General features: G+C 39.6%; 1 protein-coding gene across 1 annotated transcript in view; it reads right to left on the bottom strand.

Moving 5' to 3' along the window:
• LOC121933001 (collagen alpha-6(VI) chain-like) overlaps positions 1–26,137 on the bottom strand; it is a 99,909-nt gene that overhangs the window by 10,180 nt on the left and 63,592 nt on the right. Inside the window, exons 25-37 of the mRNA XM_042472177.1 lie at positions 23,929–23,991; positions 23,358–23,420; positions 21,376–21,438; positions 19,812–19,874; positions 18,668–18,718; positions 17,992–18,027; positions 15,716–15,778; positions 14,732–14,794; positions 11,945–11,980; positions 10,456–10,492; positions 8,486–8,497; positions 7,898–8,391; positions 1,314–1,404 (exon numbers count right to left, since the gene is read on the bottom strand). Coding sequence (XP_042328111.1) covers positions 1,314–1,404; positions 7,898–8,391; positions 8,486–8,497; positions 10,456–10,492; positions 11,945–11,980; positions 14,732–14,794; positions 15,716–15,778; positions 17,992–18,027; positions 18,668–18,718; positions 19,812–19,874; positions 21,376–21,438; positions 23,358–23,420; positions 23,929–23,991 — 1,135 coding nt within the window. The remainder of the gene's footprint in view (positions 1–1,313; positions 1,405–7,897; positions 8,392–8,485; positions 8,498–10,455; positions 10,493–11,944; positions 11,981–14,731; positions 14,795–15,715; positions 15,779–17,991; positions 18,028–18,667; positions 18,719–19,811; positions 19,875–21,375; positions 21,439–23,357; positions 23,421–23,928; positions 23,992–26,137) is intronic.

Below are 26,137 nucleotides of genomic sequence, written 5' to 3'. Positions count from 1 at the left end.
AGATCATAATTGAATCATGTTTCCATCACCTTTTAGTGGATGCTTAGTTAAGTACTTAGTTAAATATAAGCTGATACAGGATTCCAGCCAATAATTTGCCCATTGGCTGCATATGCACTACAGAAATAATACGGTTTGACATGGCTTTAACTGTCATGACTCATCTTGGGATTTGTAGTTTGTTGTGGCACCAGAGTTCTCTTACAGAAAAGAGTAAATAGCTCACAAAACTACAAATTCCAGAATTCCATTTAGAATGCCAGTTAAAATGGTACCTAACTGCATTATTTCTATACAGTGCAAATGCAGTCTTCGTACATTAAAGGTAAGTTCATTATACTCTCTTCGTTCAAAATGGGCAGGACTGTATAATACAAGGGCACAAAACAAGAGAATGGCCCCATCAAATAAAAATTCTAACCCCCTCAATGAAATTTCCCTTCAGTCTTCAAATTTCTAGTACTGCAGTAACTTAAAACCTCTGTTGAGCATTTAGAAATACAGTTTAGACATCCAAAGGAAAGGGGCAGGCACAGTTACCAAGGGAATATGAACACAGCAAATAGAAGACTCCTAGGTATGTGAATGATTTTCAGTGTCTCATTTTCTGTAATGCTAGGAATTTGAAGACCAAAGGAAAACTTCATTTGGAATAGAATTCTTATTCGGAGTGCAATGCCTTCATTTTGTCTCCCGCTTCCCAATTGCTACATCTCTGCTTGTAACTAGTTATAATTTATTCAAGGTGCATTAACTCCATGCTCTGTCTCAGAGCTGGATTCTACAATGATCAAATGCATATTGTTCAAGGTTGGGTAATCAGCCCAAGAACCAAATTAAATTTCTGAACAACTTAGGGTCACATACCAGTGATGAGTGAGGCCAAAAGCAAAAGAATGCTGCCCAAAAGAGTGGTATTATAATAGCTTAAAGGTTTGGTAACAACTTTGGCAGTCAGAGCATTAGTATTTCAGTCTTTTAGAATGGAGGAAGGAGGATATACAAAAGGGGAAAATCAATCCCAGTGATGTTGTTATGGAGAAAGGGGTTGACCATATGGGGAAATCCAGAGGGCAGAACTGAGAACAAGAAGGCTCCGTCCCTGACATTTCTCACCTGTTTTACAGATCTTAGCTGCCATCTTGACTTTACAGAACAAACCTTAGTATCTTTTCAAGTAAGTGTAAATAAAGCACTACTGAGAATATCTGATGCAGTTGTAAAATGTATAGGTACTAATGTGTGTGTGTGGGGGGGGGGGGGTTCATTAACTATAAAACTGATTTAAGAACTAGTAAGATAAATAGGCTTACCATAACACAGTGTGCAATGTGAAACTCTATTCAGGTTCTCATCTTCCTTGGATTCCCAGACAAACAACTGGAACTGATGAGTATCATCCACCTAATCAAATGCAAAAGGCAAATTTAAGCTAAAGAGAACATTTGTTATAAATATACTTTCTGAAAACAAATGTTTTTACACAGAGACACAGGAAAGCCATAGTGTAGCATTCGACTGCAACTCTGGAGACAGGGTTCAAATTATCACTGAGCCATTAAAAACCCACTGGGTGACCATAGACAAATCACTGTCTCAGAGGCAGTTCATAAAGGCAACCTCCATATGAACAAATCTTGCAAAGAAAACCCCATGATAGGGTTCCCTTAGGGTCGCTGTAAGTCATAAATGACTGGGTGTCATACAGTAACAAATATACATACATATATATATACAAACTCATATCTGTCCTCATTCTAAACTATGAATGCCTCATTTGGGGCTCTTTCATGAACTACTCTCCCCCAGAATACAACTACTGGTAGTACTGTGTCCACTAAGGTGTGGAACAGGACCTCCACAGCAGCAGAACACTTTCCCCACAAGTAGTGATGAGAAAGGACATCCAATGTGTCCCATCTCCATGAAGGTATGACTGAAAGTGTACCAGCACAACAAATTATGTTAATCTCCTACTACTATAACTGGACTGGCTCCATCCCATAGACTCCTAAGATTTTTAGCTTAGTACAATTCTTAGAATTTCCTGTTAGAGCCATCTAGCAAAACTCTAGAGCAAATTACAAATCATAGGCGGGTTACAGACGGGCAAAAAGGGGTGTATTCATGACGTCATGAAGGTAGAGCCTTCAGACGGGCCTTACCTGAATGCCGTCTTGAACACGCCCCAAGCGGGAAGAAGCGGCATTAAAAAGGTGCTGCTTTTTTCCGCTTCTTTTTGATTTGCAGCGTACCTGCGCATCTCCGTATGTAAGCTGCTGCACCGATATGTCAGAATTGCTACACCGCAAATATAAGTTGCCGGTTTAAAAGCTCCGTGTCAGCTGCGTCGCATAATGGGTCGGGGTCCAGGGCATGCGCGGTTTGCAGTCAGGCTTTAATTGCAGCGTCCGCTGCCATGCAGCTGTGGAAGCTGCGGCACAGCTGCGGCGCATTTTAAGTCTCGTAACCCTAACCCTAGAGCCACTTGTGCGCATGCGTTGCTAGAATCGTGGGAAGTTGTAAGTTTTGCCGGCGGATGTTTTGGTTGTAGAAAGTGATAAGGGAAAGTTTGGAATTTAAAGTGACCCCCTACACACATTCCTGCACCATTTTCACCTGGGAACGGGCACAGTTCGGCTGCTCCTGGCACAGCTGTGTGGCGGCTCCCCTTTGCCACCAGGCAGGATGGCACAGCCATCCACCAGCACCCCGAAAAAAAGGCAGGGGGACGTCTTGGTCTCATACTGAGACGGCTGACCTGATAGCTATATGGTCCCAGCCAAACATTCTGCAGAAACTGGAGCAGTCCTACCTGAATGCTGACACATATCGAGAAGTGGAAGAAGCCATGAGAGCCAAGGGCCACAACAGAACTTTGGAGGAGTGTCGCCGAAAATGCAAGTCGCTGAAATCTCAATACAAACAATACAGAGATGCCCTGGCCAGAGGTACTACGAAGGGCGCCCCCCCCACCCTTTTACAAGGAGCTGCATGCTTTCATTAAAAGTGATGGAAGCATCAGACCCAACAGACTAGCCACCACAAGTCTTGAGATGCAGGGACCTTCCAGCATCGGCGGAGACGTGCCACTCTGGCCAGGGCCACAGCACCGCCAACAGTAGCCTGATCAAGCGCTATGGCAGCCACTGCCGTTCGCTGTTCTGTGCCATCATCATCATCACTGCTGCTGTCATCCAAGTCTACAGCTGTCATGGTGGTGGATGATGGGACCTCCATTGCAGCGGCAATGGAGGCGGAGGGGGCGGAGGGGGCAGAGGAGGCGGGGAAGACGGCGGTGGCAGCGGCGACAGCCGTGGCTGTGGATTGCAGCTTCAGGAAAACCACAGGGAACAAAGGAAAGGAGGCATCCATGATGCTGGTGACATTGGCAACTGTGCAAGCGGACAAGGATGCCAACACCAGCTGATCACCAGCTGGCAGGAGACCACCTTTGTTCTTGGCCAGGGCTGGGGAAAAAGTTTAAAGGGGCTTGGGCGCTTTAAATGTGCCCATAGGCTTTCTGCCGCCGCTGCTTAGCGCTGCAGCTGCGCAGCTGCGCATCCACCAGCCGGCAAAAGAAAAAAAAAGCCGCGGTTTGGGCCGCCCGTGCGGAAGCTGCCTCTTTTTTTGCGGCGTCCTCCGAGGCAGTGGTATGGAAGCTATGGGTCCGAAACGGACCCAGGTGAGGCGTCTTCATTGCCCCCCGTGTGGAAGCCCCAACACCAGAAGCCCGCCCCCGGGGCGGGCCGTCTGGAGGCTCCGTATTCAGCTGAATACACCTCCAAGACGTCCTCCCCTGCCCGTCTGTAACCCGCCATAGAATTCCATAGGATGGAGTCACGATAATTAAAATTGCGTCAATCTGCTCCAACTGTGTAGTGCCATAACTGAACTTGGATCCATCTCCATATTTTCACCATGATATCCTATGGTGAAGGCAGATATATTGAATGCTGTAAGGGGGAAAACTTATTCATGGGGAAACAGGGCTAAAAGGTAAATCAAGGACATGCTATATGTTATTGTTCATCCTGAAAAGCATGAAGAGAAAGACCTCAAAGCAATTTCTCTTTCCATTTGGCCCAACATTAGTACTCCCTTCAGAGTTGGCTGAACATCCTTTAATAGGGTTTACTATTTCGAAACAAGTTCACATACATTTGAATTATTATTTCCTTTACTTCACTTTCTTGAGTTTACAACTGGTGAAACTGAGAAGAGGATTAAAACCTTGGCAACAAATCAGAGTAAAACTTGGGATTCTGTAAAAGTAATTGCTCTACTGGAGTGGGAGTCAAGCATATGCTTTCGCTCAAAGAATGCATGGTACACCAATTAAATAAATAGATGGTATAAGTGTTGTTATATTCTACCAGCCTCTATATTCATCATGACCTTTCTGTCATCCTATTGATTTAAGTATCTTTTTGTTCACAAACTGTACTATGTTGTTAGAGAGATGATTAAGGAATCTTATCACACTGCTTAAATAACTTAGCTTACCTCTTCCAAACTGAAGTCTAATTGGGGAGGCAGCTGGGTCCTATCGCTGCAGCCTGGGTCCGCAGGGCACTTCGGCAGCTACTTTTTGCAGTCGGAAGGCTCCCAGTTTTGAAATATGGTTGCCCAAACATGCCTGGGACCCAGGCTGCAGGCGGGCTGGACTCGGCCAGCAGCTTTGGTGGCAAAATCCTTGCGTTAGGACCCGGCTGCCTCCTGAATTAGACTGCAGTTAGGAAGAGGTAAACCACGTTATTTAAGCAGTGTGATAAGATCCTAAACCAGATCTAATAATTTCTGAAATAACCATTTTTGATTATGAAAGTGATGATGACTGCTCTTAGAGATCCTGGGCATACATTTTGCCCAATATTTTAAAATGTATTCTATGTCCACTGTTATATCACTGTATTGAATCCAAGCATAGTGCAGACACATCATGAAAAAAAGAAAGAGTCATTGGAAAAGACAATGATGCTGGGAAAGGTGGTGGGAAGTAGGAAGAGAGGAAGGCCACATGCCAGATGGATGGACTCTATTAAGGAGGTCACGGGTATGGAGTTGCAGGAATTAAGCAGAGCACAGAGGGCAGGGGGGCTCAGAGATGTCTCATCCATAGGGTCGTCATGTGTCGTAATCGACTTGAAGGCAGTTAACAACAACAAAATAGTGCAATCTCACATACTGAAATTTACAGCGCTTTATAAATAAAAGTTAATAATAATAATAATAAAACAAAAAAAGCCATTTTTAATTGGCAATGAATTAATGCAATGACCCTTCATGCCAATATCCATTTAAATTCATCCCATGACGTTCAACCCATCAGAAGCACAAAGTTAATAAACTGGTGTCCAAACATATTGCAGCTAATTAGCTAATGTGATGACTGGGCAGTCTCCATATAAACACAAAACAGCTGCTTGAGACTCCATAAAAAGTTGTTCTGCATCAGAGGTAGAAAATCTGTACTCCACCATATGTTGCTGGACTTCAATTCTCATTATCCCCAATCAGTATGCAAGGGTGATGGGACTTGTAATCTAGCAGCTTTAGACATCTGCCTCCTTCTCTCAATCTGGCATTCTGATTCCAAATTAAACTTTGCCCATCTCATTTCCATCATCCAGTCAAGGCAATGTTTGGCTAAATGCCTGAATGTAATTAGAACAACACTTAAAACATGCTGTCCTAAATCATTCACAATTATGTGTCTGACACTGTTCAGTACTAATGACTTGTGGTAAATAATTAGGCCTTAAATTCTCATCTACTGAGACCTGTCATGTCTAACAAGTATGTCAAGCCAAAAACAGCCAGGAAGAATCTGGAGACAAATTCAATCTAGATCTAATGGGATTTATGTGAAATCATCCCAGGAAAGATACAACCAAGAACAAGCTTTTATTTTCAGTATTAAGCTTTCTCAGGAATGGTCCCTGGGGAATGGGAAGCACACAATTATATCTGTCTCATATTTTTGGCTAAATAATCCAGTACTGAGCATCTTGAATGAAGCTATTTCACAGTAATTCTGTTTCCTATTTGTTTTTATTAAATTCATGTCCTGGTAGATTCTCTCTCAATATACATAAAGCCTAGTTCTCACAAACAGCAGTGTATTGATGCTCACATGCTAAAATCTACTTCATTTAAAAGCAATATAATAATAATAATAATAATATTAATAATAATAATAATAATAATATATTTATAATATATAATATAATATTATATATATATATATATATATATATATATATATATATATATATAATATTTATAATATATAATATTTATATCCCACCGTTCTACAAAATGCAATTGGGCCAGCTTACAAAGATTAAAAAAGATACATCCGAACCCTCAATCCCCCCCCTTAAAATACAATTAAACAATGTAAGAATGAAAACATACTTAAAAACAATACAATAAACAATCGGTTGTGACTGTGGTGAGGTCAGAGTTTAGCAATTAGATTTTCCTTCTGATGGCCAGGAAACTATTCAGGAAAGGCCTGCCGGAAGAGATCTGTCTTTATAGCTTTTTTAAAGCTGTTTAGGGTGGTAATATGATGGATCTCATCCAGCAGGCCAGTCCACAATCTGGGTGCAATAGCTGAGAAGGTTCTCTGGGAGGTCATGGAGAGCCTTGTTTTATAAGGCTGTAACAAATTCCTCCCTGAGGATCTAAGTATGCGGGGAGGATTATATGGAAAGAGGCAGTACCAAAGTTAGGTTGGACCCAAGCCATGTAGAGCTTTAAAGGTAATAACCAACACCTTGTACTGTGTCCGGAAACTGATGGGCAGCCAGTGAAGTGATCTTAAGATCGGTGTTATATGGTCTCTTCTGGATGTCCCAGAGACCAATCTGTCTGCCATGTTCTGAACTAATTGAAGTTTCTGGACCAAGCACGAGGGTAGTCCCATGTAGAGTGCATTGCAGAAATCAAGGCATGAGGTTATCAGCGCATGTACTATGGTTTCAAGGTCCCTGACTTCCAGGAAGGGGAGCAGCTGGCGTATCAGCCAAAGCTGATAACAGGCACTGCTGACAGTTGCATTCACCTGATTTGTCATAAACAAACAAATAACCAAAAATCATACCTGCATGTAGAAAACTAGATGTCAAGGGAAACTATGGGGACCTGTCTAGCACTGCTGCCGTTCTGGCCATTCCCACCAGAACTCTCAGTTGTCATTGTTGCTGTTGTTGTCAGTGCCACTGGTCTGTCATCTTGGCCCTTTCTCATATATTCCACAAAATGCAGTACCTGATCCTCACCTCCAGCACTGAATTTGAGACAAGGATTTATGATGGAAAGAGCCAGTATGGTATAGTGCCTTGAGTGCTGGAGTAGGATTCCCAGGAGACCAATGTTTGAATCCCTGCTTAGCCATTGAAACCCACTGGATGACCTTGGGAAAGTCACCCTCTCTCAACCTTAGAGGAAAGCAACGGCAAACCTCTTCTGAATAAATCTTTCCAAGTAAAACCCATGAGTTAGAAATGACTTGAAGACACACAACAACAACAACAATTTAGGATGGAAGCCATCCACTGAACAGAACCAAGCAGCAACCTAATTCAGTTCTCCACCACAGCATCCTAAACATACCTGATTTCTTCTAATTTTGGAGGCCTACCAAGAACACTAGACAATTGTAAGGCCAGGAAACAATCCTGCCTGAAACTGTGCAAAGCCATTGTCAGTTAAAGTCAAAATACTGGGCTAGATGAACCAGTTGTTCTACTCATACAAGACAATTTCCTGTGTTCTTAATTTCCTTTGTGTTATTATCTTGGTAAATGCATCTAGAGAGGAGAAGGAGACATCCTACTGGTTCAGAGTCCCAGTATCTAAAAATTCCTTCAAATGAAAGCCTGCTTACCGAAAAGGCCCGCCGTACATTAGGCACTTCACTGAGGGCAATGACCACCGGGGTAATATCTAAAGCACTAAATTCCAACACAGCTGTATTGATAGATGTTGCATCCTGCGATGGACCAGCAGTGAGAAATATTGCAACTTTCCTCATGAGGGTGCCTTGACGATGACGTTTAAAGACATTCCTGGCAACGAATCTCATGATGCCTCCAATTTTCCTTTCGCCTGAAGATCTCTCTAGTGGAATTCTCTGAACAGCTTCCATAAGGAGATCATCCCTCTGGAAGTCGGAAAACCGGATCAGGTATTTTGGGCTAGTATTATATGACAGGACTGCCACGCGAGCACCAGTGGGACAGTTACTTCTGCTAATCTTCATAACTTTCAACAAAGACGTCATAATGTCTTTCATCTTTCCAAAGGATTCTGGAGTAACATCTCCAGACATATCAATAGCAAACACCACTTCTGTTGGATATACTGGGCACTTGCTCCTACCTGCCATAAAAACAAAATCAGAAGATAACTCCCAATATTTAGATATTAGACTTGTTTTTAACTTCTGAAATAGAATAATTACAAAGGTACTTACCTATACAGCAAGCTAGATGGGATAAAAGAAAGCTGTTTTAATTTCTGTTGACAAGTTTGTGCTGGCTTTTTTAAAAAAAGTCCACCTCAACAAAACACTCACACACAACTTGCACAGAGCAGGTGCACAGAGCAGGTGCAACATCCAACAAAAATTCATTTTCTCTTTGGATAAAACATAGAAGCAGCAGAAAGAGTGAGAGCAGCATCAGAAAGGGATCTGGACATCCAAAGACTTCTTAGTTATAATTTTAAACAAGACATGAAATCACTGAATAGTAATTTACTATTAAGGTTTATTTTATAAATAATAACATATTCAATATTAGCTCATGGCTACCATGTTAGTGGGACAGTGAATTCACTATTGGTTTTAGTCTAAACTTTAGAGAAGCTGTATTCATTGCCCCACTGACATGGAAACCACCCATTGCCACTGGTAGCATTCCTCTTGAAAACTCAAGGTCCTAGTTTGAAGGTTCTTCTGACGTAAGCCATGATGTTGAATGCCCAGATTTCAGCAGTGGCCAGAGGTAGCTTTGCCACACTGAGGCTAGTGTGCCAACTATTCTCATTCCTGAAGAATGCAGATCTGGCAAGGTTGACGCATACCTAGTTTACATCCTGTCTACATACAGCTGTCTTTTAAGGGAGTTTGAAAATGGCTATTGGTTTCAGAATGCAGCAGCCTGATTGGTAATAGGAGTTGTACAGTGAAAGCTTCTAGTCTAAATGATTAAAATATTACTCATTCCATTTGAATAGAATGTGATCTAGCCACATGTGATTTACAGGAGTGCAGTTTTTTTCTGAGGGATCCCAAAAAACTCCTTAAACTCTGCAGGAAAAGGCTTTGTGGTTTTTACAAGAATATCCATGGATATACACAGCAATGTGCATTATCGCACATGTGGCCATCTGTCTACTTTGCATGGATTTGGATGACTGTGCATTTTTGGTAGAGGAAAAATTAATAGATGGGAACTTGCACAGGAAAGTGCAGACAATTAACCATCAATGTGAATGTGTGAAATTCCACATCATTGTGTACGATACACTTACATATAGACTAGCCATTATGACTTTCTTGTTGATACAGATAAACTGGTTTACGGTTTGCTTCAGGTACAATTCAAAATGCAAACCTTCAAAGGGCCACTTTCTCCAATACAAACTTTACCACCTACTACAATCATCTCTGAAGGTCCTTAAAGGTATCCTAACTAACTTTGGGGTATATGTCATGGATTGAAAACAAAGAGAAGATTTTTATAGTGACAACTCCATAACTCCCGCTCGCAGTAGGCCAATTTGATTTCTCTATTAATAACCTTCCTGAAATTGGAAGAGATCTACCTTTTTAGGAAGGCCTTCAGTGAGTCATTTTATGTGCCATTTTGGTTAGTCTACGTTTCACTATTTAAAATATATTATAGTTTCAATTGTGACTTTCTACCACAATCTTGTGTTGTATGTTATCAAATAGAAGTGTTCTTAAATATTAAATACAGTTGGCCTGCCATATCCACAAATTCTCTGTCCACAGAGTCAACCATCCACAGTTTGAAAATATTTTTAAAAATCCAAAAAGCAAACCTTGATTTTGCCATTTTATATAAGGGACACCTTTTTACTATGCTAATGTGTTTAATGGGATTTGAGCATCCACAGATTTTGGTATCTATGGGTGGTCCTGGAACCAAACCCTAGTGGACATCAAGGGCCTACTGTACTGTGCAGAATAAGGAGCTAAGGGCTGAGCTCCTGCCTAAAACATTTTAGATATTAAGTGATAAATAAATGTTTTAAAATAAGTAAATAAATCACATTTTGGCTAAGCCTCTTAAACTCTCCAAGACTAAATAAATTAACTGCAGTCATTCTGTGCTGAATTAAAGTTACCAGTTTTTCAAGGACATTCACTAGTTCCTTAAACCTCCTTTTAGTACAAAAAAATAGGTCATTACTTACGGCAGTTTCCTCTAGTAAGGTTAACAAGTTCACAAGGCTGTAGATAAGAAAAACCCAGTATGACAGAATTAACAATGCTATCCGGGGAATTCTTCCTGAGAAAAATACATCATACAAAATTTAAAACATGCAAGGTTAAAATAGTCTAAACCACCACCACCCATCCCCCAATAAGGCCAGGCCTGCATGATTTTAAAAAAGGTTACTTGAACAAAAATGTCTTTGCTTGCCAACCTAGCTTCCCATGCAAGGGAGTTCCACAGGGTGGGAGCAGCCACTGAGAAGGCTCACTCTCTCATGTCCTCACCAAACGAGCCTGGGATGGTGCTGGGACTGAGAGAAAGTGTTCTCCTGAAGATCTTAGGGCTCTAAGTGGTTCATATGGGGAGATACAGTCTCTCAAATAGTCTGGATCTAAGCTGTGTAGGGCTTTATAGGTCATGACAAGCACTTTGAATTGTGCTTGGAAACAAACCAGTAGCCAGTGAAGCTGTTTCAATGCAGGAGTTATACACTCCCTATAACTGGCTCCGGTCAGTGTTCTAGCTACAGCATTTTGGACCGAACAGTTTCCAAAGAGAGACCCATGTAGAATGTGTTACAGTAGTCCAAATGAGATGTAACCAAAGCATGTGTCACTGTAGCCAGATCTGACTTCTCAAGGAATGGGCACAGCTGGCACACTAGTTTTAATTGTGCAAATGCACTCATAGCTACTGCTGAAACTGGGCGTCCAAACTCAGAGTGGAGTCCAGGAGCACACCCAAGCTGTGAGCCTGAAATTTCAGGGGGAATGTAACCCCATCCAGCTCAGGCACAGCCCCAGTTCCCTGATCTGCCCTACAACTGATCAGAAGCACCTCTCTCTTGTCTGGATTAAGCTTCAGTTTGTTTGCCCTCATCCAGTCTATTACTGACAGCAGACACTGGTTCAGCACAGAGACAGCTTCCTTATGTCTGCAAATTTCTCACAGTGAGCTGTCAAATGGTCTTTGTTTCCATCTTGGGGGCCAGAATGTAAGAGGTCCCTGACAACTTGAAACAGCTCTGCTGGATGACACTGTGCAGATGCAATGGTGGTGGAAAAGTAGAGTTTATTTGTTACCACCACTGCCACAGCATAGGTTCTAGCCTGTATTCTGTCAGATTCCCTGAGTCTTCCACCATGGTTGCTCTACTCTCTGTCCCACTCATTTCGTCTTCATCAGCTCCCTGTATGTAAATGACTACAACTCCAGGGCCTGAGCAAGTGATACAGCTTTCATTGTAAATTATTATAGCAATCATCTCACTGGCACCATATCAGGGGGAACAACAGTTTGCCATTTTTTCTGATATAATCCTTATTTTATTACCGTAACTATTCATTGAGAGCATTTGCAATTCAGTAGTTAAGACACTCCTTTTACAATTATTCTTTATATTTACTGCTCAAGATGTTATCGAGGGTACAGTTTATGCTGTATCAGCAGTATAGAGGATTACATACCGTCATAGTTGTTATGCCTTTTTGTCCTTTATGACCCTGAAAAACATAAAGTATTTAAGAACGCAAGAAGATTGCTGCTGGATCAGACCAAAGGCCTACATAGGACACCGTTTTGTACCCAAAATGCCCCTGCAGAAGCCCATAGGAAGCCCACAAATAGGACACAGGTGTACAGTAATAGCATTCCTGTGCTTAGGCTCCTCAAAAGCCCACACTGAGACCTATACTAGCTGTGATATGGGGGGGGAAACACAGCTGTCATGATTAAGACTGTTAGACCTCCGTGGATCCCCTTTTTAAAATTCCTTTAAAGTTGTCTATCTTGCAGCGGTGAATTCCATAGTTTAATCACATGTCCTTTGAAGAAGTATTTCCTTTTATTTTTCCTGAATATTTCACCACTCAGCTTCCTATAAAATTGGAACCTCATATTTCAATATAAAAAGAGAGAGCATATTCCTCTTATAATTTTCATCATGCAATCCAGTACCTACTGATTTACATTAAAGCTGCTGGAGACAGTAGAAGTATTTTGCTTTAAGAGTTAAATATTTCACAGTTACACTCCTTACACTATATATACACACTCACTAAAAATCCAAATCTTATGTTGGGGTGTAACAGAGAGATGAATCAAATACCTGTATTAGGTTTACATATTCTCCAAGTGTCATGATTTGGAAGGAACAATCTTGACTAATCCTCTGTCGTTGGCTTTTTCAGCTCTTATTACAATGTTGCAGTTTCTCTCTCCTCCCCCTGATTTCCCTCTTCATCTGCAACTTTCTTCAATTGCTGCAAACTGAGGGGCTGTGCAGACCACCCCCAAGGGGCCACAGCAACTGATCTGGCCTTTGCAGAGCACAAAAAGGAGCCACAAAAAGCAGCTCCTTTTTGCACCCTACAAAGGGTGCAATAGCCCTTTACGGCGCTCCTTTGGTGCTGCATCATGTAGACACGGCACCAGAGGAGAGCCATGATTCTGTGCCCTGCATGACACTGCCCTGGGAGCAGAGCCAAGAAGTGTGTAATATGGACACTACACCACAACTCCACTCCAACCCAGCCTTTCCTGCCAATGTGCACAGCCCCTGAGTTCAAAGTGCAAAAGTGGTTGAACTCAGTTAACTCAGCAATGGTGAAAGCAGGGGAAAGAAAGGGGCTCAGGCAAAAGAAACCACTGCATCCTCTCTTAGGGGTTTATCACACTAGCGAGATCTCATGGGAAAATGGGAGTTAAATGCAATATAATGCGAAGATAACCAGGAAATGCCCAAAGTTTATCACATGACGTCGCAATTAATGTGAATTAACACAAAGTTAATCCAAACGCAAAGTGGAAGAAACCAGAAGCTTTTTAAATTTGGGGAAAAAAACAAATTTAGAAAGCTGCTGATTTCCTCCACTTTGCATTTGGATTAACTTTGTGTTGTTTCATTTTAGCAGCAATTACTGTGATAAACTTTCTGAATTTTCAAGTTCTGTTTAAATTCGAATGTAATTTAAATCACATTTAACCTGCAGGATGTCACTACTGTGATAAACTCCTTAGCTTGAGTGTTCTTCCTCATGAATAACTTTTGTAATAATAATAATAAATATTTATTTATATCCCGCCTCTTCTGATTGAGGATCGAGGCGGGTAACAGCAAAGTTAATACAATATACAACAATAAAAACAACAAGCCCCACAAAACCTCAACCCAACCCTCCCTCCCAACTATAAAATTAAACAGTAAAAAAAATGGTACATAACAATACATCAAAGTTAAAAACAAATCATAAATAAGAAAAATAATAAAAGGGGGATTCAATTGGTCCTGGACATTATCAATCGGGGAAGGCCTGCTGTAAGAGAAAGGTTTTTGTCGCCTTTTTAAAAGCCTCGAGTGAAGATAATTGGCAAATCTCTTCCGGCAGGTCATTCCAGGTTTTTGGAGCGGTGACAGAAAAGGACCTCTGGGAGGTCACTGCCAGTCTGGTCTTTCTAGATTGTAAGAGGTTTTTCCCAGAGGATTGGAATGTGCAGAAAGGATTGTATGGGAAGAGACGTTCCTTCAAGTAGACTGGACCCAGGCCATGTAGGGCTTTTGCCATTTTGGCTGTATTTCAATGTTATTTGGCCATATGTGTCCCACTTTTCATCTGTGAAATTTTGGAGGGTACAGTTTTATATATTAACAAAACAATTATTAATGTTTAGTGTGTGTGTATACCCTCTGAGCTATTACTTCACAAAGATGAATACAAGCAATCAGCAGGAGCTGTAATTCCAATGTCAGTTGAGCAGTGAACCTGCTCTGGGTTTAGTCCTAATCTTAAAGGAGCTATATACAAGGTGTAAATTTATTTGGGCAATACTTCAGACTACAACTCCAAATGGATTCACGTGGAATAAGTTGATTATGGGTGATTTCAGTTTTTTCTATGCTTTTGTGCTTTTATCTGTCATTTAGATATAACTCAAGATTATTCTCTTACCTCCAAAAAAACCCTTATTTCAAATTACAGTAATTTCAGAGGTTTTTTTCAAATGCACATGGAATCAAAAACTCTCAAAGAGGAAAATATAATTTAAATTTGATAGACCAAGTTGTGGCTACATTCATAGTGTGCCTTACTCACAACCAGAATTGTATTAATATATATCTACCCTATGACAGGTTTGCCTTAGGGTCACCATAAGTCAGAAAGAACTTGAAGGCACAGAATAACAACAACTTCATATATAGTAATTTTGTTTCAGCTATGCTCAATATAGCTTAATCTGTATTTCTTTTACATTACCATTCTTCCAGATGGTCCTCCACTTCCTCGATTACCCATTTCCCCTGGCATTCCAGCACTAGCCTTTTTTAAAAAATGCAAAGAACTCATTAAATCTGTGAGAATAATGTTAGTTGAGTCAGACTTCGGAAAAGAAAACATGAGTCTAGATATTCATTTGTGGCAAATCAAAGTCAAGGAATTCTATTCTGAAATAGATAAAATGATGACCTGCATCCCAAGATACTTATCACAGCAGCAACTTCTTCAAATGAATACCAAAAGATCCCTCGGCTGACAAGAAGCTCAATGCTGCTGTGTGAAAGGGAGAAATTACCATCGAGAACTATCTCCACGCTCCCCATAAATGACCGGTATCATCACCCTCTGATCCTCTATTGGACTATAGATGTCGTGCAAAATCTACAACTACATACTGCATTGTTTTCGATGAGAACTCCCTCTCTATCCTTAATCCCATATCTGATTTGCTGTTGTGTACTTGATACTGAAGAGCCATTAGTGAAACCCTGGCCAGAATCTTGGTGGTGTTTTAGGCATGCGTACGTTCCCCTGTGGAAATGGTTGGATGCTCTTGCCCGATGTTCATTTTTATTTCAAGGTCACAGAAGCAAAAGTGCACACGTGGTACCATTATGGTGGATTTACATTGTACATGGATGTGCGTATACATTGTGCATGAATGCACATTGTGCTTACTGATCTGACTATACATTTAGTTGCACAATACCACAATTCTGTGCTACTTATTATTATTAATTATTATTATTATTAATAATAATTATTATTATTATTACTGCTCTGTGAAACTGCTCTGTAGCTCCATGAGATAAAGTTACACTCTGCCGCCTCAATTTAGAATTTCAACTCATTTCACTCCCAGATCTGGGTGATCAAGGCATACAATTTTAAGATAACATTGTTCAAAATGAAGATCTTTCTTGATCAGAAAGTATCAACAACATGAGTGTTTATCGTTCTCACCCTTCGTCCTCTAATTCCTTTGGCACCTTTATCACCTGTAATGCCAGGGTCACCATCTTCTCCCTACAAAAGATTCAGAAGCAGAGTTTTGCAACAAAGGACCATGCTAGAAGTGGTGTGAAAGCTCCATGTTCACAGTTCCTCTCTTTCTCTTTCTCAGAAAGCAACTTCAAGAGACCTCAGTTTGGATTGAGGCCATGCAGCACCCCCAGTCCAAATCATTCCTCTGAAGCTCATTGTTTGCTTGTTGCTTTACAACTTATACCACACCCATTTCAAAAATTAATTCAAGGCAATTTAGAAAAATAAAACATATAAAAGCTTATGTATCAACCAGCAACAATGCCTTTAAAATTCATTTAAAATGTTAGTTGGATTGAGACTCTGTCATAAGAGTTACTTAAGTCCCATTAATTTAATTGGATCTGCCATAAGTAAAGCTAAAGTTAAGAGCCCAGCCAAAATTTATAGGCAACAAGGACCAATACAAGAACAATTCATTTAAAACACCAGTCATAGAGGAAATAGTCTTAAACAAAGTAAGCCAGAGGAGCATTTAATCAAAATCCTTCTTAAAGAACCATGTATTAACCAACTGTCAAAAACAAGTGTCAGAATCTGATGAATTTTTAGTAAGAAGGACACATTATATTACTAATCCCAAAGAAGGAGACTCTGCAGAAGGGGGCTTTAACAAGGAACATTTCCTCTTCAAAAGCTCAATTTGGCTCAGGAAAATAAAAGATAAAAGGTAAAATATTAGTCACCTTTCTTCTAGTGCCATGTGATCCAATATGCATGTCTACCATGACATTAAGAAAAGATGGTATTTGCAAATCATATGGGAATCCAAAAGTAGCCACTATAGTACTAGCAGTGACAGGAACTAAATAGAATTAATTCTGTTATTGATGAGGTTGAAATTTTTTCTCACAAACGACTGTAACTTAATTAAATTAATATTTTAAATGAAGTGATTGACTCATGTAGGAGTTTCAGCATGAATTTAACTCCACTATTAAATTATTAATGTCATTTTTAAAAATTAAATGGCATACAGAGCTGAAGAGCCAACAAATTTTCATTTCTCAGCTGGTTCTTTATCTGAAGCCTAGTTCTCTTGGATTTTTTCAAAATTGCTTCTTATTAAGTAATACTCCCTCAGGGTTGGGGAATTACATAGTTTAGATCCTAAAATCCAAAGAATTAGTCAAGAATAATTCTAGTGGGATGAATTCATTCATTCACTCTTTCACTCATTCAAGGCATTTATTTATCACCTAAGGTTATAAGCAATTGATGAAAACACTTTAAATAAATAACAAAAACAAGTTCCTCTAAAATGACAGACGAAAGGTTTTAAAAACAGATAAAGTAGACAGCCCTAATTTTAAGAGTAAAAGGTCACACAAAAATTCAAAAGGGATGGAGCAAATTTGACCTCCTTTGGGAGGGAGACTCATAATCATACTGCTGCTATAAAGAAAGCCCTCTGTTCAAGGATCCATTGAGAAAGAAATGGAGTCAGGAGGAGATTTAATTATAAGAGAGAGAGAATGGGAAAGCAAGAGAATGGCTATATCACACACATATACACCCACAGCTTTTTCCTTCTCTCCCGAGTTCCAAACAGGGACACAGGCATGTGGACATGAATAGCATTCCGATGTATATTTTTATTCTGCTAAAGCTTTTAGGACAATATTATACTACATTGTTATACTGCTATTACAGTATTACATTTTAACTGCTATGGTTGCCTCCTGTCGAATTCTGAGTTTTGCAATTTAGGGAGGGACATTTAAGATTCTCTGGCAGAGTTCTAAACTACAAACCCCAGAATTCCACAGGAGGCAGCCCTAGCAGTTAAAGTGAAATAATAGAGCTATAACAGTGTAGTGCAATATTGACCAAAATGGGAGCATTTAACTTAAATGTGAATGGCCCTCCATATACACGGATACATACACACACACACACACACACACACACACACATCTTTCAAAAAACAAGCCTTGATTTTGCTACTTGATATACGTGAGACCATTTTACTATGCCACTGTATATAATGGGACTTGAACATCCATGGATTTTGGTCTCCAGAGAGGATCCTGGAACCAAACCACAGCAGATACCAAGGGCCTACTGTAGATATTTTAACCCTTTCAATGTAAATCAATTGAATTTGATTTTTTAAAATATATTAATGATTAACTAAAAAACATAAGGCTCTTTCTAGTAGCTCATCTCTCTCTATGATGCTAGTACAAGTATACCTGTGGTCCAGGGCTTCCAGGAAATCCAGTTCGTCCCTAGTATTGGAGAAAAAGAAGAGGTTTGGGCTAATGCTGCCTTCATGTGGTTTATTTCATGATCTTTCGTGCTTTTCTTTACTTATTAAGTAAACACATTAGCAATATGAGTATTGCTTTATTCAAAGACCTAATTAGCCAGCACTTAGTAGGAATACTGAGGCCAAAAGTCCTGGACTGGAACCTTGCTTCTCTTCCAATCACAACTACTTAACATATTTTGGAAGTATCCCAGCTTTCACACACAGAGCAACACTTCCAACTAATGGTGTGGTGAAGCTGTTTACTTTGGGTACAAAAAAATAAAAGGCAAAGTGCAGAACTCCAATAACAGAGCAAATCCAAAGAACTCCCCTGCTGTTTACTTAAGCTGAGAATTTAAGCACTCCATCCCAGTCCATTAGTCTACTATGAGTATTAGTTACCATTCTTTAAATTGCTATAATCACGTGGGACACAGTCCACCAGGAACTTCTACATAAGCCTCAGAAAAATACATGAAATATGCTCAGGTGCATGCCCATCTTCTTTCACCAAGGCATCCACTACAAACATTCTAAACAGGTACCAGTGGTTGTAAACTTAATAGGGTCACTGTACACTGTAGACTATGCCCAAAACCTTACAGCATAACTCTCACCTTTGCTCCCTTCCTTCCTTGTAGACCATACCCATGATTACCATCTGGTCCCTGAAAGGAATGGACAAATGAACAGCAAGTTAACTGTTAGATTTAGAGCTGACCATTAGGAAGGGTGGGGCAACTACCTCAGGTAGAAAAACTGAGATATCAAAGGCAGCAAAAAGTTAGTTGGTTAGGTCAACAATGGTGGTGGTAATGGTGGTGGTGGTTACCATCTGTGTTCACACACCCTGTTGGGGTAAAGATACTTATGAAGTCTCTGCCTCATTTACCAAAATCACTTACTAGCCTTGGGTACAATGTACCCTGACTTCTACTGAGAACAGCTTTTTAATCCAAGGCAGCAAAATATCTCAGGACAGCCTGCCCTGTAACATTTGTTGGTTGGTTGGTTGGTTGGTTGGTTGGTTTCAAACCTGTCTTTCCACTAAGAAAGATTGGCACCTAGGATGGGTACTGAGTGTGGCAAGTCTCAATAGGGCTGTGGATAAAAGCATTTTGATTGTTATAGCTGTAAGAGAAGCAAATGGTTGCTTACATTAAAACCATGAAGAAACAAGTCCCACATAGTCTAAAAACTGCATTCCTGACATATCCTGGTTTTTCCTATTTGACATGTTTCCTTAGGTATTATAGGAGAATTTGTTCCAATTTTGGGCAAGTCACATTCACATTAGGAATGCCATTTTCATTAATTTTTCCTAGTTCCTAAGAATAGTATTGAAGACAATAACGAGTTTTTATATTAGCGATGGAACCAGTCTTGAATTATGGGTTACACATTTGGAAACATGTATTTGGAAACAGTATTTTAGTTACATAAAAATGTATTTTTATTGTTTTAATACTGGTACTTGAGCTTTAAGCTGGTGACTGGTTTATTTTGGGCATTTGTAATTCAGCCAATAGTTTTAGCATAATTTCATCTTAGGAAAGTGCTACCTGTTCTGCTCTCAAAGACATGTCTTTTCACTGGGTCTTGAAGTAAATTTGCCTATGTGGTGGGATAGCCCCATAAAGGGCATGGAAGTGCTCTGAATGTGAAGATATAAATAATGAATGAAAAATTAAATATATCGGGATGCAGTAATTCAGTGACAAAAGTCTAGTAAAGAGACAGAATCAGCAAAACAAAACTCACAGGTAAGCCTCTTGGTCCTGATGGCCCCTGTAGGCCTTTTTCTCCAGGATCACCATGTTCACCCTTTTATGACATGAGAGAGAAAGAGATTAGTAGCCTGTCAACATTACTTTACCTGGTTTGGGTTTGGGTTTTCAGTGAGATTATAAAGATTGCAGGTGTGTAGAATTGAGAGACATAGCCATATTAGTCTGGAATATCAGTATGAAAAATCATGCAGCACCTTTGAGTAACTGAGTGAAACACCTTGTAGCTTAAATTTTGGTCTACTTCTTCAGATTTATCTGAGGAAGTAGACCAAGTCTATGAAACCTTGTGCTACAACATCTTTCATTCAGTCTCAAGAATGCAACTTTGCACTGCGAGAGGGTGTTTACTTGAATGAAATAGTGTCTATGTACAAAATAATACCTTTCTTTTTTATTATTAAATTTTATAAACACTACACAATCATAAAATTCCATAACTTACATTACCAAAGGAATTTCCACCACAACATACATCATCTCCTACTTTACATTAACATTCTATCATTATTTAATCTAAGTGATCTATTTGGCAATGACGACCATCCACTACTTCTCTCTTTCTATTCCATCAACTCAATACCTTCCCTTATTCCCTTTCTCTATTACCTCCCTCCTCAGATACCCACTCGTCCCTTTTCCTCTCTCCCCGTCTTTCTTTCTTCTATCTCTCTCTCCTCTCTCTCTTCTTCCTCTCTATTCTCTTTACTTTTATTTCATTTTCAAATCCTCTCATTCGCCCTCAATTCGTTAACTCTTCAACTCTCTTACTCTTCCCAGTTCACTTACTCTGAACTTCAATCACCAAAACAATACCTTTCACACAGAAAACTAGACATCAGGGAGAAAGAGATTCTAGTGTAGGCTCCTGACAGACTTTTGACAGTAAAGAATGCTGGTAATCTTGGACTAAAAGTTTGACAGCTGAAACAGAGCATACTAGCTCTTAATCCTAGCACAAGCCTACTGTAAAAGCCTATAGCTGCAGAAGAAGAATATATTCATCCAGGGAAGAGGGAAAGTCTAAAGGAAAGGGTATATCTGTTCACATTGACTTCTTTTTGTAAAATCTGTAAACAGAATGAATGGAATCAGACATGAAAGGTCACTTTACTAGCCTCACAGGTCTACCAGCCATTTTGTAGGAAGAGCTGCTGACAGCCAAAACTTTTTTCATTCAACATAAGCTTGGTGAGTTTCAGATAACTACAAGATGTTGTTTTATGGGATTATATACCCTGAATTAGTCCCAAGTAATTTAGGACATCAAAGGTGATAATCAGTACTTTGAACTGCATTCAGGTATGGAGCAATAGTTAATTAAATCCATATTAAAGTGGAGTAACATGATGCAAAAGATGGACATTTCCCAGCGAGTACAAAGAAGTATTTAAAGCTTTAATCAGTAGCTACTCACAACTATTTTTATATTGTGCTTATATTGGGGGAGGGGGAAATAAAGGGTACATTTTAAAGCAATGCATTCAGATGATTTATCAAAGGCACAAAGAGTCTTTTTTGAAGTAAAGAATGCCTACCTTTTGGCCTTTATGTCCTAGTTTCCCTACAGCACCAGGTACACCTTCGATTCCTGGACTACCCTCCAATCAGAAACACATATTGAAAGTCACATTAAGAAAAAGCAATTCCTGACTTCTTCTCAAAACACAAAATTTTTGGCAAAAGCACCCTTTTCTCCATCATGGTTAATGGCCTTTTTGACCACAGTAATCACTGGCAGCCAGTTAAATAGCTTTTACGTTTTCTTTCTAATCATATCCAGGTTTCCAACTGTACCAAACGATGCCTGTTAAATCCACTATGCAGGAAGACAAAGACGTACATACATTATAACTGGAACTGAAATTATTCATTTATTTTTAAAATATAAGTCCACGTCTCACGAACAGAGTTCCCAAATCTCAGGGTCTGGCCTTCTCTGGTCCTCAGGACAAAGGTGGGGGGAAATCTCATGGTGCCAGAGCTGACTTTAAAAATGTGTATTTCTCGCTCTTTGTGTGTGTGTTTGTGTGCACATGCATGCATATTCTTCATTTGTTTGACTTGTATACCTTCCAGCTGTCCCACTTTGGCAGGGACAGTCCCCAATAATCCTCTGTCATCTCACTTTTTCAGATGCTTTTATAATGTCCCCACTTTCTCTCTTCCCCTCCCACTTTGTTCTCATCTTATTTGAGTTACTGCAAAGTGAATTCAAAAAAACCTGACAGGTATGGACTTAATTTTTTTCTTTGAATGTAACATGCTGTTCAAATGTGTTTAATCCACTTTGAACTTAGGAGTTTATCGCTTGGCTTTTAAATTCAGTTTACCTCTGAATTGGAAGCAGGGATGCAGCCGGGATGTATTCAGGCAGCAACATCAGGATGCTGCCCGCATTAAGTTTTAAGTCAGATAGAGGTAAGACAAATTTAAAAACCAAGGATCAGCTATACCTGGGCATATCAATAGTTTGCTTTTCCATACTTGGGTTGCAAATTTAAAATAAGCATTGGCAAAAATAAATATTTCAATTACATATGGACAAAACTGTGACTAAAAGGTACTCTCTACATTGTTGTTGGCTGCCCTTGAGTCGATTCAATTCATGGCGACCCTGTGGATGAGACATCTCCAAGAATCCCTCTCTACATTACATCAAGATTAAAAAAAAAAAACTGTTAAGCAGTCAACTACAACAATAGACCAAGTCCATAGTGTTGGCAGACTGTGAGCAAAATTCTTTTGCATCGAAGACTTTAAAAGAAGCATAACTTGCTGAAATTCAACTGACCCAGGGCAATGGAAATCAAGGAACTGTCCCTCCTGCTGCAATTTTTGGAGTGTTGTTATTGTTTTATAAAGAACCAAAAATAAATTCACTGGTAAGATCATGTCAGTAGGCAGCTTCAGAGGGTCTGGGGTATAATGTTCTAATTCTAAGACTCCCTGGGGCTATACTCAACTCCCAAAGAAGAGAGTATTTACCAAAAAAAAAAAAAATGAAAACCAGAACTGACTAAAAATTCACTGGCATTTTTCATTTGTGAATACTGGCTGCCTCAGACTATTTTCAAGCAGTATTTCTATGAATGGAAAAGGTTTTTTAAATCAACCCTGTGGCTGAGATCCTGTACTGAGAGATATAAAACACACAGTGTCAAGAATTCACAGGAGTCTCCAAGAGTCCTCCACAGATCTGTGGAGATGGTGTCATCGCTCTGCCCCTAGCTATAGGAAAATAGTGGCATGCCTATCTGCTGGACCCTTGTTCTCCATAGACCAGAAAATAGCTGGGCCCAGAGAACAGCCTATGAGAAAAGGCAGGTTTTGGGGAAATTTGGTTGTTCCAAAGTCAGTGAATTCTGACAGCCACAATGATGAAAATAGTGAATTGTGATGGCTTAAGTTTAACTTACACCACCATACTTCATTGGCCGAATGCCATCCTATGTGCTTTCTTGTTGTAGGAAATAAAGAAACACATTGTACAAAATAAGAAGTAAATTTTAAGACTTACTTGGGGGCCCAGCAAACCTTGTGGTCCTGGTAGACCAGGTATTCCTTGACGGCCTCCTGCACCCTGGTTATATAGGTGAGAAATCTGAGTGAGCAAAGTATAGCAGTTTTTGGTTTTTTTTATCTTTGTTTTTAGTCATCAAGATCCTGTTCCAGCTTTCTGGCCAACAGACACAACTCCTTCAGTTCATAATGCCTACCAAAAATAAAGTAAAATAACATAAAGCCTACCTGTATTTTATATTTAGAAAAAAATTCTATTCCATGCACACACATGATATGCCTAATACCAATTAAAACTAAATATAGAATACAATAACATTATAAATATAATAAAAACAAGGCCAATGCTTGGCAATGTTATTTTTGGCATTGTTCATGCTACCTGGGGCATTCTGGGAATTGTAGTTCAAAAAAGGAAACTTTCTAAGTTCTGAAACACAGAAATAATACAGCTGCTATGCTGAATTCAGCACTAGGAAGTCATTACAAGCCCTCTCTAAATGCTGGTTGTGCCCTGAACTGTGCTGTCCATGTTCCAAATACTGCAGCTCAACACAGTTTCGGATTACCTGTGGGCCTTGCCATCCTGTTTCTCCGGGAACACCTGGTTCTCCTTCATCACCTTTTGCACCCTTTCAAGTAAAACATGAAGAATTGGATAAAATGTGTATTTCCGAACTTTTGCAACCTTCATTAAAATGTATGAATGCAATTCTTGCCAACTTGGTATTGGGAAAGGTGTTGCATTCCATAATCAGCCATAGCCCCAACACTTAAAACAAACAAATAAACCTGGAGCACAAATTGTCAAACTATCTGCTGTTTTACTGGTTTGACAGAATGAAGAGGCATTCATTCAACAACAATAGCCTTGAACCAAAGGAGGCAGTGCTTCTTGTAAATGCTCTGTCAGGATCATAAAAGCTGAGACAACCATTCTTTCTTACAGCTTGCCTTCACATACTCTCCACATGCATGTAAAACTGGATTTCAAAGGTTTACTGCCACTGAACCTGGAAGCTCTATTTAGCAAATGAGAGACTTCTCCTTCATCCATTTGTCTACTCTCTCCAAACCCATGTTTGGCGGCTAATGTAACAAAACATGAATTCCGTTAAGACGGCTGTGACTTATGTGGACAGAAGTGGATCCTTACTATCCTAATTTTCATTGTCCCAGACCTATGGTAAATGTGTGAACTTTGCTTCTCATATTTCTCAGATGAGGAACCATGTGGTGCTCACTCTCAATAAGACATATTGTTTTATTACTTATTCTTAGCAATTAAAATAGGGATTGTGTCAGGTCTGAGAGGACTCCCAGCAAAATGGTCTCTGCTAGGCTCACTTCTGTGCTGGAAAGCCCAGTGGGCATATCAGGCAACAACAGTGATAGCCAGTGTCAGAAATATTGCTGAATTCAGCATAATGGAGCGTGGAATTATCCTTGTCATTTCTCACAATCCCCACCACACTACTGCATCTTAGTTAGGTATTGTGGGTAAATTAAATGGTCGCTCCAAACTGCTGGGGCTCCAGAGGATCCCTTAGACTGAGGGGGTTCAAACTTTGGTTCGCCAGATGTTTTGGACTTTAAATCCCAGAATCCTTCACCAGGGGTCAAACTGGCTAGTGTTTCTGGAACTGAAGTCCAAAGCAGCTGAAAAATCAAAGGTTAAGAATCACTGCCTTAGATTCACTGGTGCTGGTATTGGTTTGAAAGAAATTGGATCTATTTAAGATGGCTAAAAAGAGGAAAGTTGTTTAGCCACATGGACCTCAAAAGCAAGCATATAAGCCCCAAAAAGCAATAACAGAAAAAAAGAGGTCACCGCATACATTTTGCACATGTTTGTTTATATGTATGGGTTCAAATTTAAACTTAAACAGTTGAACTTAATAGATCCTAAGAGTATCATGATTCTTAAGTTGTCCTCCAATCTAGATTTCCCCTCTGTAAATAGATTTTGAATTTGGCATGTCCCACACCAACACCAGTCTAGACAAGGAATTACATACAGTTATATAAAAAGGGATTTGATACTACTTTACACTTCTGTCTCATGACTTGGTAGTATAAATAAATGGATTCTAGCAAGGAGATGTCATTAATCTCTGATTTAACCCATTTGGTGGTATGACTTCTAGTGATTAGTCGGGTGAGATGGCTCAGTTGGAAAGCCTAAAACAAAGTGCAAGATCAAGAGTTGCTAATCCTCCATTTCCAGTGGCAATATGTCTAACTGACTTAAGTAACATTGGTCTTTTTAAAATTAATTTTAAAATTAAAATTAAAAATCATATCTAAAGCCTATCATTAGCATTAGGTGTCAATATGCCTCACAATTTTCATCCATCTGAGATGCCAATGTGTACAAAACAAATGTTTTAGGATTTTTATAATGTATTTTCACCATTTTTTCCATTTCTCCTCAGCTTAACCATCTTCAGTCCCAAATCTCCTTAGTGATTTCCCACTTGAATGGGTGAGGTATCTTCCTCCTTTGCTTCTTGCCATTTCTTAAATTTATATGGGAGGGTGTCAAAGGAATATTTTGAAACAGAAAAAACATACAGTTCTCCTCAGGAGTACTGTGAGAGAAGAATAACAAGAAAATAGAAATCAGGAATTTGGATCCAGACTCATATCTAAAGCCTATCATTAGCATTAGGTGTCAATATGCCTCACAATTTTCATCCATCTGAGATGCCAATGTGTACAAAACAAATGTTTTAGGATTTTTATAATGTATTTTCACCATTTTTTCCATTTCTCCTC

Source organism: Sceloporus undulatus, chromosome 6, assembly GCF_019175285.1.
Source record: "Sceloporus undulatus isolate JIND9_A2432 ecotype Alabama chromosome 6, SceUnd_v1.1, whole genome shotgun sequence".
NCBI lineage: Eukaryota > Metazoa > Chordata > Lepidosauria > Squamata > Phrynosomatidae > Sceloporus > Sceloporus undulatus.
Note: the sequence above shows the minus strand (reverse complement) of the source record. Positions and strands in the feature narration are given on the sequence as shown.